Source organism: Canis aureus, chromosome 3 (assembly GCF_053574225.1).
Source record: "Canis aureus isolate CA01 chromosome 3, VMU_Caureus_v.1.0, whole genome shotgun sequence".
In the NCBI taxonomy this organism is placed as follows: Eukaryota; Metazoa; Chordata; class Mammalia; order Carnivora; family Canidae; genus Canis; species Canis aureus.
Genome location: NC_135613.1, coordinates 44,098,864 through 44,114,712, shown reverse-complemented (window position 1 = coordinate 44,114,712; position 15,849 = coordinate 44,098,864). Strand labels below are relative to the sequence as shown.

Sequence of the window (15,849 nt, the reverse complement as noted above, 5' to 3'; positions counted from 1 at the left end):
CTGAGCCAGCCAGGCACCCCATGCCCTCTCTATTTATTAGAATAAAATTTAATTGCAGACCCAGCACTCCACTGTCCCAGAAGGATGGAGAAATAGTTCTAGCCCTTGTGCACTGGAAGATAAGAACCAAAAAAACTTTCCTAAGTAATGCAACAATGCAATGCAAATCAATTTGTGGTATATGTGCTGGGGTGAGAAAGGACTGGGGTTTGAAAAGAGATGTAGCCAAATCGGAAACAGAGCTAAGACAAAAATACTAAGGTTTCAGGGCTATCTTGCTAAAATGGAACCGACAGCTGAAAGCTAGTTAGGTCAATGGGTCCAGTTTCATTTTGCCAAGTTCTGGGACTGTCTGGGACAGGCTGAAGATATGTTGCAGGCCTGGGTTTTAGAAGAAAACAACTGGAAAAGCCTGTGGGGTAGCATACTCAAATCCTCTCCTTAGCAAAGTTAAGCTATTAGAGGCGATGGGGAGGTATGACATGGGAGCCTCTTAGGGAGAGGGAGCAACTCATGCAAAGATACAGTATGTGTCTCCCCTGGTTTGAGCATGGGTTTTTTTAGGCAGTGGAGAACAGTGAAAAATGAAGTTGGAGAGGCAGACAGAGTCCCAATCATGAAGAGCTCTGTAAGATACCTTCTACAATCTGCACAGAGAGGAAATAACCCCCTTCCTTTCACTTACACTCATAAGTAAGCAAGACTTACTCATGCTTCAAAGTCTAGCTCTCACGGCTGTCTCCTTTCCCTAAACTCCCTCAGTAGGGATTGTAAATATTATTTGCATTTGTCTTTAGTATGTTTTGGCTTCTCTTTCCAGCTAGGCTTAAGTGTCTTGAGAACAAGAACCAAAAATGTATTTTTGATCTATATAAGTAACAATTCTTGGCATATTCTTTCTTCTGCAAAACATGTACTAGCCATGCCAGGCACTGTTCTAGGTGGCAAATAAAATAAACATACCTCCTGCTCTTCTCGGGCAAACAAGAGTAGCCCAGGACAGATGTTCAATATGTAAGTCCTGGTCTTGCTGTAACACTATTAAGACTGGTCACAAAACATGTAGTTACATTAATAGATGCCTTTCTTTAAGTACCTTTATAGAGATTGCTTTTACAAATACTACACAAAGAGATATCCTCATGTGTATGAATGCTTCTATAATGATATATCTTTCTTTACTTTCAGAGTGAAATTTTTCCAGACTATGACAGGGCTTTCAAGATCTAATAAAATTTCTATGAAATATTGTGGAGAATGTTCCAGAGTCCTTCAGTTATGAAAATGATGACACTGAGTTGCCAAACAAGAAAAATCAATTCAAAAGATTTGTATCCAAGTTAGAAATAGAGTATCTACTCACATTTTTGTTTGATGTTAATTCACTTGCTCTGAATTAGGTAATAGATGGAATAAGAGTTGGAAAGGCAGTTAATTATAGGGAATTTAAAAGAGCTGCATTTAAAATCTCCATTACAGGATGGCAATTTAGACCAAACTGCTACAGAATGGTTTTATCAGTGCTTCTCAAGAGTGGTCCCCAGGGCAACAGCCAGAGTAGCACCCAGAAAGTTGTTAGCAGCACAGATTCCTACCACTCTCCTGTCCTGCTGAATCAGAAATTCTGGGCCTAGGTATTTGACCAGCACTCCAGGTGCTTTTCTTGCTCACTAAATTTGAGAACCATTGGGTTTCCTCTTGCTGATTCCAGGAACACTCAGAGAAAAGAAAGTCCTTAGCAAAACTCTCCCTTATCTTATTGAACATTAAGGCAGGCAGAGGTCTTAGAGAACACATAGACCAAAGTTTTGTGTTTTTTATAGATCTGGAAGCCAAAACCCAGAGATTTTGACCAAAATGTGTTCCAGCATCAAAGCTGAAATCCTAGATACACAGCATGGACAACCAACTATCATTTTGCTTATTTGAAATCAATTTTCACTTTTAAAGTGTCCATTGTATAGAAAATCCTTTCTATTTATTAATAGACTCAGATGTAGTTGCAAAACCAATCATATCTAAGGCTAAATCAAAATATTTGAAATTGTTCTTGAGAGAGAAAAAGCCTTAATTTAGGGAGTAAATCAAGAATTCCACATCAGATTCAAACCTAAGCCAGCACTTACGGCTTCTCAACCAGCAGGAAACTAGGAATATTTCTCTGCCTCATTCAAAAAGCTCCTTAGGAGGATATGCCAGCTTTTCCAAGTAATTTTGTCAGCCCAGTAATGGTTAAGAACACAAGCCTGAGACCACCTACTAGTGGTAGTCTTGGGCAAGTCACCTTACTCTTCTGTGCCCCAGATCTCCATCCATCTCAAAAGACAGTATAAAAGCTCCAAATATTAGGAACAGTATTACCACACCTACTGTGTGGGACTGTCTGTGTGGTATCCTCTACCTATGAAAGAAGCACCTTTACTGAATGTCAGAGAGCTATTTCCATTAACTGCTGTCTGTACCGGTCTAGTGGCACTGCTTCATCATGATGCTGAAGTAGCAATAAGGAAAGGTTAAAGGCATAATCAGCACTATAGTATAGCGGTCACCAACCACCCTACATAGCAGTTCAATTTCCAACTGAGCCTCACAGCAATATTGCCCTAACAACTGAGCAACCAGTCATAAGTGATTTGAGATCTCAGATTATATGGTATCTCGTTGACAGACTTTCCTGCAAATGTCCTCACCCAAAGAAAATCTTCAAAATATTTCATAATAGCCTAATAAATATTTTGTGGCTAGAAGCATCCAAAATATATAGTTAATCAGCTTTGTGTGGCTGAGGACCAAGGCTTTAACGACAGCTCTTAAAGGGAAAAATACCGTTACAGCTTCAAACCATGTGATCCTAGCACTAAAATTCCTTACCCTGCTGTGAAACTTGGCAGTTCGGTAAGACTTAGGTGACAGATTGTACACCGTGTAGTGGTCAAGATGTCTGGAATCCAAAAAGCTTCGGATATCATCAACCTGATTCCTGAATCCTATGTCAACATTGTCCAGAGGAAAGGACATCACTAGGAGGGATCATAAGAGAGAGATCATAAGAGAGGTTAAACAGGTTTGCTGTTGCCATTGGTAAATAATGAAAGCTGAGCTATTGAGCAGTTATTAAACATGAGAAACTTACCAATAATTCTGGAGGTTACATAAGTGAAGTCTAAATCTCCCTTTGTGTAGCTAAAAGCAAGACAGGAAAGGGTGCTCATTAAAATGATCCAAATATGTTAGGATTCCCCTCTCTCAATCACCTGCCTATCATGACTTGGACACTTCCATCCAGTAGGCATTTTTACTTCCCTCAAGACCTTCTCTCTAACAAAGAACAATTATTGAGAGAAGCAACCCACACTCTCAGGAGTGTGAATCTACCACTCTAACTGATGTGTGCCCCAATACCCTTTGTAGATGATGCTTCATGAACAGAATCAATCTCAGAATAGAAAATGCTGCTTAGGGATGCCTAGGTGGCTCAGTGGTTGAGTGTGTGCCTCTGGCTCAGGGCATGGTCCCGGGGTTCCGGAATCGAGTCCCACTTCGGGATCCCTGCGGGGAGCCTGCTTCTCCCTCTGCCTATGTCTCTGCCTCTCACTGTGTGTCTCTCATGAATAAATAAATAAAATCTTTAAAAAAAAAAAAAGGTTCTTATTCATTAACACAGCTTATTCCAGCCACTGTGCCTATGTGTGAATATCTCCTCTAAGCATGAGCAGCTAGGGAATAAGGAAGGAAATAATGGAGAAACAGGGACACCGTTTCTCTGCCCATCAGGCCCTAGATGGGGATTGCAGGTAAGGGATAAATTCTTTTGAACAAGGGTTAAAATGTTGATTGAAATTTTGGACTTGACATGTGAATTTATGATTCAAAACTGCATACTGTAACTTTAGGTGACACTGAAATTTTATAATAAATACAAATAAAAAATAATTCATATGGCCTGCTTGTAAGAATCTTCATAGTGGAAGTGGTAGAAAATTTCTTCCACTGAACAAGGTTCAAAGGGCTATTAAGATAGAAAAGATAATTGTTTCAATTAAAATCCATGAATATTGCTTTTTCAGATCACACATACCTTATTATTTCACTTAATTCTCAAATCAACCAGAGACATGAATCCTATCAGAGCATAAAAGTCAAGCTCAGAGAGGCTAATTAAGTTGCCTAGGTCACATGGTTAACAAGGGCAGATAACGCACAAGAACCCAGGATGCTGGATTCACAAGACAAGAATGGCAACCACTATATTTTAATGTAAAAATGTGCTGAGTGAGTCCTCTGAGCCTGTGCTTGATATTCTGAAGGCCTCAACATTATGGCTTCAATGACATTGCTCAGTTGGTCAGATTCCATGCAATTACATCAAACAATTGTCAATCCTTGAGCCAGAAAAGCAGTTGGCAGATAACCAGATTCTCTGGGGGCATGGAGGTCCATTAACTCAGCTGAAAAAATGTGCATACCTGGTAACAGACTGTATGACTCTGGAAGATGTGTCTTTGAGGGTGTCTTTCAAGTTGTCCTTCAGGTTACTGAAGAGCCGCCCTGCACCTCCTTTCACCATGTCAAAGAGACCTCCCCCGTAGCTGGGCTCCATGTCTGGAGATGAGGCACCTGCCAACGCAAAACAGAAATGGAGGTGATGTACAGGCTACACAGTCTCTCTTCATCCCTAAAACGTACACAGACTGGGGCAGATACTCCTGGAAGTGATGCCCACTCTTAGAATTTCTCTGGGCCTCAGAGGCCCAGGGAAACAATTCACTAAGTCTCAGGTGCAGGAACTTCACAGTGCTATAGCCATTAGCCACAGGTGCTCACTGAACCCTTGAAATGTGGCTAGTCTGAATTGAGATGTGTTATGGGTAAGAAATACACAACAAATTTCAAAGATGGGGCAAAAAAAAAGAATATAAAAATGTAAAATTTCTCGTTAATACTTTTTACATTGATTACATGTTGAAATGCTGGTAGTTTGAATATACCAAATAGACTATACTCTTAAATTAATTTCCCCTGCTCCTTTTTACTTCTTTAATGTGGATACTAGAAAAATCTTAATTGTACATGTGGCCTGCATTATACTTCTTTCAGACAGTGCCACATCAGAGGAAGAGCCTCTTAGAAGTGTGTTCAGGGACTTCCTCTGCCCTTAGATGGAGTGGACTATGTTAGAAGACTCATCCTATGGCTATCCCTCCAAGTCATTCTTCACTTCCATCATGGAAAATAGTTTCTCCAGGGCCTTCATAACAGTTTTTAGGATGCATAGTGATCATCAGTGTTATTTGTCAAGTATTCCAGTTTTTCCTTCCTTACAGATTCCCAAGACTGTATCTTCTGGCCCCTTGTGGTTAGCTCTAACTAAATTTCCCAATCTTGGCACTATTGACATTTAGGGCCAAATACTTCTTTGCTGTGAGGGGGGCTGCCCTGTGCACTATAAGGTATTTAGTAGCATCCCTGGCCCCTTGCCACTAGATAGCACCCTTCTGCTGCCTGTGTGACAATCCAAATTGTCTCTAGACACTGGCACAGATCCCCTGGGGGGAGGAGCAAAACTGCCCCCAGCTGAAAACCATTGCTCTAGTCTATGATAGGTAATGATATGTGAGTGGAGATATTGTGTGTCACTTTCAGGAGAGAGCATTGAACTCTGAGTGTGAAACTCTCTATAGTTCTCTTTCCCTCTCTGTGTCTCTGTTTCTCTCTTTCTTTGCCCTAGCAACTGGCAAGGTTTGAGATCATGGCTGTGCTCCTCAGTCCTGGAGTAAGAAGCTGTGCAGTAGAGAGCTCCCAGCTGACTTTTGATGAATAATTTGTAGCATGAGTGACCAATAACCTTTTATTATTAGCAGGGCCCCTATTCCCATTTTGGGAATGTTCCTTACCACAGCACAACTCCACTTATAAAGGTTGATATAGGAAGAAAGAAGAAATCTACATATAGGAGGCTAGTGTAAACAATGGCTAGGTAGTCTGTTCAGCCTAGCAGTCAAGTGCATGAGTCATTCTCACCTGGGTTCTGGCCCAGCCTTGCTTCTGTGTGACCTTGGCAAGTAACAGTCTTTATAAGCCTCTTTCTTTCTAACTATAAAATCAGGATAAAAATAGTGCCATCTTCATTGGGAAAGGTTAAATGAGTGCATATAAAACTATTAGTATAGTATCTACTATATCTAGGGAGTCAATAGATTGTAGCTAACTATTATTACACCACATCCTAAAATTTCTATACTGATACTTTTAATCTTTGTTCACTTTTCAACTATAGGATGACATCTCTTCTTTTTTAAAAATTGCAATATTTATAATGCACTTTAAAATATGTTAGGAAGATAGATCTCAAGTGTTCTTCTCAAAAAAAAAATTACAAAAGAACACAAGGAGATTTTTGGAGGTTGTGGTAATAGTACCACAAGTATATGCATGTTTAAAGTCATCAGAGTGTATACATTAAAGGTGTGTAATTTTTTGCATATCAATTATACTTCAATGAAGCTAAAAAAAATAAATTGCGAGAAAAAGGAAAGTTGGAGGAGGAATCTATAAATTAAATGTCTCAAAAGACAAGTCAACCAAGCAGAATGCGTGGATCTTGTTTGGAACTTAATCCAAACAAAACTAAAAAATTAATCACATTTAGGGGACAACTGGAATTTGAGCACTTACTATTTGATATTAAGGATTTATTGTTACTTTTTTAGGAGTAATAATAATATTATAGTTGTGTTCAACAATAGTGCTCACCTATCAGAATAAATACTGAAATATTTATAAATAAAAAATGCAATGTTTAAGATTTTTTAAAATAAACAAAAGATTAAAAGGTTTATGTAATAACTATAATTACTAACACTTATATAGTACTTACTACCTACTGAGTATCATCCTAAGCATTTTGCCAACATTTACTCATTTAATTGTCAAAGCATACCTGTGAAGCAGATACTATTATTACTCTCTTTCATAGATCAGGAAACTGAGGCACAAAGCTTAAGGAACTTATGTGAGGGTACATCGGTAGTAATTAAATGGCAGGGTTGGGATTTGAGCCTTAGGTAACCCTTCATTTTTTTAAAAAAATATTTTATTTATTTATTCATGAGAGACACAGAAAGAGAGGCAGAGACAGAGGCAGAGGGAGGAGAAGCAGGCTCCATGCAGGGAGCCAGCTGTGGGACTTGATCCTGGGACCCCAGGATCACGCCTTGAGCCAAAGGCAAACGTTCAACCACTGAGCCACCCAGATGTCCCCTAGGCAACCCTTCCAATCACATCCCTCTTTCTTTCCCTAATACTATTCTGATTTTCATATGTATCATTCCAAATAATATCTTTAAACACTTATTACATAGTAGGTATCCATAAACAATACATTAATATTGTTTTTCCATGTTCTAAAGCTGTATATAAATGGTTTTCTGTCTGAAATTTTATTTTTTTCACTTAGCATGGTTTAAAATTCATCTATCATGGTGCCACTTGTTCCTTTAGCTCACTCAAAGTATGATCCATTACCCCACTGATGGACACTAAGGTCGTTTACTATAATGATGTGGTTATGAACACATCGCCTTGATTATATATGGGAAATTCTCCCTAGGTTATACCTAGGAATGGAACTTGTTATTAAAAAGGATATGCACATTTTCAGGTTTCTAGATATTGACAAATCATTTCCCAAAGGAGTCATATCTGTTTAAACTCCCACTAGTAGTGCAATACAACATGTGGTATTGTCAGACTTCAAATTTTTTACCAATCTGGTGAGTGTGAAGCAATATCTCACTTTTATCTTGTTTTGTGCCTTCCCCAATTAGGGATCTGTATATCTTTTATTGTGTTTATTGGCCAGGCAGTTGTTCTTTATATCAGACTTCAGGTTCCCACTAAATTCCTATGTGGCATCTGGATGCTCACATATGTATCTATAAATACATGTTGACTATTATGTACTTTCATCCTGGTCACAGGAGGTATTAATGCCTACATCACGATTGGGCATCTGTTTGAAAATACAGCTCTATTAGAAATTGCAAAGAACAGTCAATGGTGATGAGTAAACGAATGAATGAACACATGGACAAACACAAATAATGTCTACCACAGACTGAGATCCCCTATGTACCAGGAACTCCATTTGGACTTTTATGTTAGTACAATTTCACATAGGTGGAAAGAGGTAGGGTGTTTATTATCACCATTTTATAGATGAAGAAATGGAGGCTCAAAGAAGGGAAGAACTCTCCTAAAATTTCAGCTAACTACTTGCAGAGCCAGAGATTCAAACCCAGATCTGCACAATACAAGTCCTAGGCTATTTCTACCATTTGTCGCTATTCTACAGCTCCATATCAGCTCCATTCTAACAGCTGTACTTAGGACAACCTTTACCTGCCCTATGCACAACCACCCCTCTCCTATTCCTTGCTCTCCACCTCCCACCTGTACACCTTTCATCTGGCTACTCTCAGCAGCAGATGTTTCCACAATAAACACTCCCATAAATCACTGCATCTGTCAGACCCCCAAACCAATCTCATTATGTAGGTAGATACACTATGTCACTCCCACTGCTTCACAGCCTTAAACAAAATGTCAGGAATTGGTCTGATGGGCAGCCGCACAGATTAGGGCTAGAACCACAGATCTGAGAATGTCCTTTCGGGTCTGTTTCCCTATGACACAGGGCATATTATTTCCCTCTAAATGCATCCTCACATAAAAATCTGTATCGCGTTTCATTTTAAATATATTGAGGATAGGGTAGTATAAAATCTTTATAATTCCCCCATTTCCATCCCAAGTTTCCTCTCCAGCCCCAAAGCCCTTGTTTATACCACTCTTCTAAGAGATGACACCAAACTGATTATTCAGGCCTCTTTGTGACTCTCGATTTTGTGCTGGAGCAGAATTGCATGGTAGCAGCCTATTAAGAGTATATAAATACCCTGATTATCTAAAAACCAGACTCTCACCATCTCTAAGGCTGCATGCACTGTTCATTAGAACCTTGGAGCCCTACAGAAATCAGAACCAATTGTCAGGGTCTATTTGTACCCTTCATAGCCCATATTATTATATGTCAAACTAGCCAGGACACAAAAAAGAGAGGAGATATATTATCTGAATTTGCCCTAATGGTTCTTTTAGGTTAGGTATTCTGGCCTTCCCTGATGAGCTACATGAAGGCCAGAAGCAGAGATTTGCCAAAGGATATGTGAGTCCTAGTGGAGAGAAAGGGCCAAGAGGCTTCAAAAAATGACACAGCACAGAGGGAAATGGTGCAGTAAGAAAGTAATACATAGGAGAAAAATAATGGCTATTATAGGTCAGGGGCTGACAAACTACAGCCCACAGGCCAAATCTAGTCTACTGCCTATTTTTGTACAGTCTGTAAAGTAAGGATGGGTTTTACATTTTAAATGACTGAAAAAAAAAAGTCAAAAGAAGAAAATGTTTAATGAGGTGAATATGATTTGAAGGTCAAATTTCAATGTCTATCTGTAAAGTTTTATTAGAATACAACCACACTCATTTCTTTACACATTGTCTATGACTGTTTCCATGCTATGATGGCAGAGTTGAGTAGTTGTGACAGAGACCCGATGGCCCACAAAGTCTGAAAGTATTTCATAGCTGGCCTTCTACAAAAAAGTTTTGTAATCCCTGCACTAGTTGGTTGAAAAGATTTGCATTCTTAGGAATCCAAACCTTGCCACCTCTGAAATATTTCTAAATGCTTTAACTAAATGGCAACTAGTGGCAATATACCCTGAGTTTACTAAAGGGTCCTCAGGGATTGGTGGGTCTTAGAAGGTGGGAGTGGGGAGGTCAGAGTTGATAGAATATGAGAGTACGATCCAAAGACAAAGATCCAGGTCTGTGCCTCTAAGGCTCCAAGTAGGTCTTGTTTTATCATTTAAAAAATCTTAGCCCACCAAAGACAAGCACTAGAGAACTGCACCCTGCCCCTGTGTCATTTCTAAGGATGTAAACACAATTTTCCTGGAATTCCTAATTTAGGAGATAAGGCACAGCCTCCCATCCCTTCCAAGTCATGAGAAGTCACATGAGGAACCTTACTGGTTCTCACAGAGCAACACAATGTTGGTATCTTCTGGGAAAAAATCTCTGCTGTGCACTGGACTGAGTTAGCTATTTGCTCTGTATTTATATCACACTTTATTCCAAAAAAGATTTGAGGTTATTTGATAGCTATTTGGCATTGAATATGCTTTTAAGAAGACTAGCACAAATGTTAAGGCTGGTCTTAACTGCCTTAATGTAATAGGAAAAGTGGGCGTGGCTACTTTTCATTAACATCTTACTGATTTGTAAGCCATTAGCAAGATGCTATGAGAAGTACTATGAAAGAGGAAGGAAAATGTTGACAAAGGCCTGACCATGATGCACTTCAGTCATTCTCCATGTATGCTCCTACTGCTCATACAATATATGTGTCCATGATACCCTAGGCTGCATATAATTTTGCTTGGTGACCCCTAAAAAAAGATGCTCCCTGATAAAGTACTGTCATCAAAACAAAAGGATAGTATGCAAAGATTTAGCAAGCCACATGTTCACTGAGGTATTGTTTACAATGGCAAAAGATTATCAATGTATTTCTCCACAGTAAGGGAAGGGTTGAGTACCTCTAACAACGCCACATAATCAGCTATTAAAACCAGTTTGTAGTAGAGTACAGATGCTCATGATAAAGAATTACGTGGAAGATAAGCAGGATACAAAACACATAATTACAATCTCATTTTTGCAAAAGAAAATTATTTGCATTTTGAGAAAGAATTAAGACAATTTACTAAACATAAAATAAAAATAACAAGTCAAACTTACTGAATGCCTACTCTGTACCAGGTACTAGTCTAAATTCTTTACATGTAGTAATAAATCTTCACAACCACCCTGTGAAGGAGATACTATTCATTGCTGTCCTATTTGCCACATGAGGAAACTGAAGCAAAGACACATCAGTGACCCACCCTAGATCCCAAAGTCAGTAAGTCAGAATTCATACCCAGGCAGACTGCTCCACAGTCTAGGCTCTTAGCTGCTACACCTTCAAAAATAGTTACAGCAATTGAAGAGAGAGAAAAAGTGATTTTTTTTTTGTTGTTAAACTATAATTTCTAAATTTTCTATAATTTACAATTTGTAAATTTGTAAGTTCTACAAAAAAAAAAAAAAAAACAAGTTATGTAGGATAAAGACAACAGCCAAGTGCTATGCTGTTAAGGTTCAATATGTGGTTCTCAGAGGCTTGGAGAGACCTCCTTCCTCTGTGCACAATTCATTGGAGTTCACAGCCACAGAAGGATTTCTAGGCCCAGCGTGTAAGATGGAGGCAAACGCTGCCTACAAGCACTGGAGTAGCCCTATACAGAGCCTTATCTCCTAGCAGGATGGGAACTTGTCATGAATATCTTGTAGTACTCTAAGTAATCTAAGACCTGAGACCCTGCTTCATCACGGTTGTGACTGTCTCAGCTCTAGTCTGGATACTCAAGCTAAGCTAGTACATCAGGACAAGAAAAGAATGGCAAAGGACACTTGGCAAAATTGAAATTCTTGGGACATCAGCTTTCTACAGTGGGTTCTCTGAACCTCCACAAAGACTCTTCTACAGAGCATTACCTTTTCTGTTTCTGGAACATCTTTGTCATTCAGGTCTAGTCACTATGAGGTATCATTCTGTAGGTTCAGAATCAGTCTGTTTGAGGAGTGACTAATAACCTGAATACTGGCATAATAATTTGCTCATATTTGTGTTCCTTTTCACCAATGGAGCATATTTTTCCATAGTTATCTAAGAGTCATAACACTATACATGTCCTTTCTTGCCTTCTACAAACTTGGGAGCTTGCAGAGATGTACTATTGACTCCTGTCTTAGGAAAATACTATTCCTTCTCCACAACACCCAGCAAAAAGCACAGAACCAGTGTCATCTCCACAGAAAGATTCATCCTTCTTGTTTACAGCTGACTTTCCGGCTCTTGGCTTCCCAAATTAAAGAAATGGATCCCATGGGCATAATAACAAGATCGACCATGAAAAAGCCCACTGTCTTGGCTTCCAGAATCAAAGGCTGCTTATATCTCATTCCTCATACACTCTAGTTCAGGACAGCTTGGAAAAAAGAGAAGAACATTGGGGAGAGAGTTCTTGACTGGAGACCTCATTTTTCTACCTAAAAACTCTGGTGTCCTCAAACATGATATCATCTTCCTCTCAGACCTCTTCTCCCTCTGTAAATGGGAACAAATTGAAAACAAAAACGTTCCTACATGTATTTTGATGTCAAAAGGATCAAGTGAGGCCATATATGTCAACATGATTTGTTTTAAGTTTATTTATTTATTCATAGAGACACACAGAGAGAGAGAGGCACAGACACAGGCAGAGGGAGAAGCAGGCGCCACACAGGGAGTCCGACGCGGGACTCGATCCCAGGTTTCCAGGATCACACCCCGGGCTGCAGGCGGTGCTAAACCGCTGCGCCACCGGGACTGCCCAAGTTTATTTATTTAATCTCTACACCCAGCATGGGGCTCAAACTCATGACCCTGAGATCAGGAACTGTATGCTCTCCTGCGTGAGTCAGCCAGGTGTCCCCAATATGATTTTTAAGTAGTGAGATTTTCTTTTTTCTCTTTTTTTAAAAGATTTTATTTATTAATTCATGAGAGACACAGAGAGAGAGAGAGAGGCAGACACATAGGGAGAAGCAGGCTCCCTGCGGGGAGCCCAATGTGGTACTCAAGCCCAGGACCCTGGGATCACAACCTAAGCCAAAGGTAGATGCTCAACCACTGAGCCACCCAGGCACCCCAAATAGTGAGATTTTCCAAAACAATCAGGAATTTTTTAGTTTCTTAGAAATTCAGCTCTCATGTAAATGAGTCATTGGATTGTCTGCTACAAAATACTGGAGGATCCAAGTAGAAATGACAATTTCATAGCAAAAATAAATAACATTAAGAAAAAAACTAAATAAAACAAACACAAATAGGCCAACAAGAGGCTAGGAATAGGACAAAACCACTATAGTCAAACATAGGCTTTAAGCAGCTATAACTGGTTTGGATTCAATTTCTGCTACCACTGGATGAGCAGCCAAAAGTTAAGTACCTAATCAGAGTCTTGACTTCCTTATCTGTAAAATGGAAGTATTAATAGAATATCACATTGTATTCTGGTAAGGATCATGCAAGAAAACCCTGTAATCCCTTAGCATAATACTTGGTGTGTTGCATGCACTTAATAAATGATAGGTACCAGGTAGCTCTGGGGAATAGAAAGACTGAAGCTATGAAAAAAGGCTGTCTCCAGCAAAATTACAAAGCCTCAGCAAAAACAGGCTATGCTGCTCAGTTTCAGGGTTGATGAAGCCAGATGGGACAACAAGGACAAAGCCTCTTTCTGGAGCTTCAGCTACAGCACATATAAACTTTTCCCTTTCAGTAGGAAAGAGTCCTGAATGTTAAACAGAGGTGAACTTCTTTACATTCTGGGGTTTCTTCTCATCTTGAAGTGATCTGGTGCCTGGTATGGGAAACTATTAAGTGCTACTTGCACGACTAATACCTAGGTTCACACAGATTCAGCGGTCTGGTTTCTGAAATATTGCAATACTTCTATACTATTTGGCACATAGTATGAGCTATTAAAACTACAAGTCAGTCATAAAACTACAAGTTACTTGTAAAACTACAAGCCATTGCACTGCAGCCTTCCTAGACATGGATAAATCTGGAAGCCACTCAACAGACCAGGGGGGTAGAGGCTGGGTTTGCAGCACCCACCAGCAGTTCCAGAGGAGCTCAGCAGTGCAGGCACAGGCCACAGAGCAGGTGGTGCCAGTGATTCAGGCTCTGAGGGCCCAAACCACGTAGGAAGCACTGGTTCCACCTGCAACACAGCTCTGACAAAACAACAGTATGCTCAGCCCTTCTTTGGCTGGAATAAAGAACTAGGGCTCATTACAATCAATTTAATTGGGAAGTTGCTGGAAGGATCTGTTGCCATTCCCTATGTCAAACCACGGCTCAGAAACGGTGAACATTTAGCTAGTGACAAGAACATTGTAAAGAATGTCCAAAATCAACACAAAAGTGAAAATTAGAATGATAGTTTGTGCTATAAATATTATCACCTGTTAAGCAGTTATATGTACATATGTATATTTGTTTGTTTAAAGAATAAAAGGGGACTATACTTTACATTTGATATGTTTATATATTAATTTATAGTCATACCAGTTATTAAGTATTTTATTATCCCTCCAGATACCATAATATCACTAGGTTCAGTATTTTTGTACCTACTCTTCAGGATTTTGTTTGTTTGTTTGTTTGTTTGTTTGTTTTTCTCAGGACTTTAGTGGGGCAAAAAGCCCCAGCAACTTCTTGAGCCATGTGGCCATGGGAGAATCACAGACTCGTGGTCTCAGAGAATATAAAACCTGGGGAATGAATTAGATGATTCCCTAAGTCCCTCCTCCACCAAAGTTATAAAACTCTTTGACACTATCATCACTTTTTAAAGTCTTATTTATTTATTTGAGACAGAGACGGAATGAGCAAGAGAGAGAGCACGAGTAGGTGAGGGGAGGGCAGACAGAGAGAGAGAAGCAGGCTCTCCATTGAGCAGAGAGCCCAACATAAGGCTCTATCTCAAGGCCTGGGGATCATGGCCTGAGCCAAAGGCAGACACATAAGCAACTGAGCCACCCAGGCACCCCACTATCATCATTTTTAAAAGGCCATCTATTAGAAAAAAAAACCCTCATGCACTGTTGGTGGGAATGCAAACTGGTGCAGTCACTATGGAAAATAGTATAGAGGTTCCTCAAAGAATTAAAAATAGAATTACCAAATGATCCAATAATTCCACTGCTTTCCCAAAGAATATGAAAACACGAATTTGAATACATATATATGTATGTATATGTATACACACCCCGTGTTTATTGTGGCATCATTTACAACAGCCAAATTATGGAAGCAGCCCAAGTGTCCATCAACAGGTGAATGGATAAAGAAGATATGGTATATACATACAATGGAATATTACTGAGCCGTAAAAAGAATGAAATCTTGTCACTTGCAATGACATGCGTGGATCTAGAGGGTACAATGCTCGGTGAAATATATCAGAGAAAGACAAATACCATATGATTTCATTCATATGTGGAATTTAAGAAACAAATCAAATGAACAAAGAACAAAAGAGACAAACCAAAAAACAGACTCTTAACTATAGAGGACAAATTGATGGTTCTCAGAAGGAAGGTAACTGGCGCAATGGGTAAAATAGGTGAGGGGGATTAAGAGTACACTTACTATGATGAGCACTAAGTAATGTATAGAATTACTGAACCACTATAATGTACACTTGAAACTAATATAACTCTGTATGTTACAATACTAGAATTGTTTTTAAGGTTGCCTATTAAACACATACGCTAGACTAGGCACTCTGCTGAGCAGTTTCTATAAACTACTGAGTTAGATCCTCACACTAAGCATAGTGGAAGGTGGGAGGCCCACTGAGGAAAAGGAAGCTCTGGTGAAGTTTAGTAACAGTTGTGGCAGAATGAGATGGGACCCCAGTTTGGCTGGATCCAAAGCCTCTGCCCTTATTAGCCACCTCTTATCCTGCCTTCTTTTATAAGAACTTCATCTCTCACAGCCCCATGCTCCCACCTCACTTTGCATCCCCATCATAGGATTTGGAGCAGTCTGAGAATTACTTATAAGTGGGTCTGACCCATCACACTCAATCCCAAGTGATTCTGGGTCTTTAGTAACAGGGATAATAT

The 15,849-nt window shown here is 39.5% G+C and overlaps 1 protein-coding gene across 6 annotated transcripts in view; it reads right to left on the bottom strand.

The window, feature by feature from the left end:
* DNAJC6 (DnaJ heat shock protein family (Hsp40) member C6) overlaps positions 1-15,849 on the bottom strand; it is a 140,277-nt gene that overhangs the window by 39,033 nt on the left and 85,395 nt on the right. For all 6 annotated transcript variants that reach the window (XM_077892151.1, XM_077892149.1, XM_077892150.1 and 3 more), the window contains 3 exons: positions 4,467-4,617; positions 3,134-3,183; positions 2,872-3,020 (listed from right to left, as the gene is read on the bottom strand). In XM_077892151.1, coding sequence (XP_077748277.1) covers positions 2,872-3,020; positions 3,134-3,183; positions 4,467-4,617 — 350 coding nt within the window. The remainder of the gene's footprint in view (positions 1-2,871; positions 3,021-3,133; positions 3,184-4,466; positions 4,618-15,849) is intronic.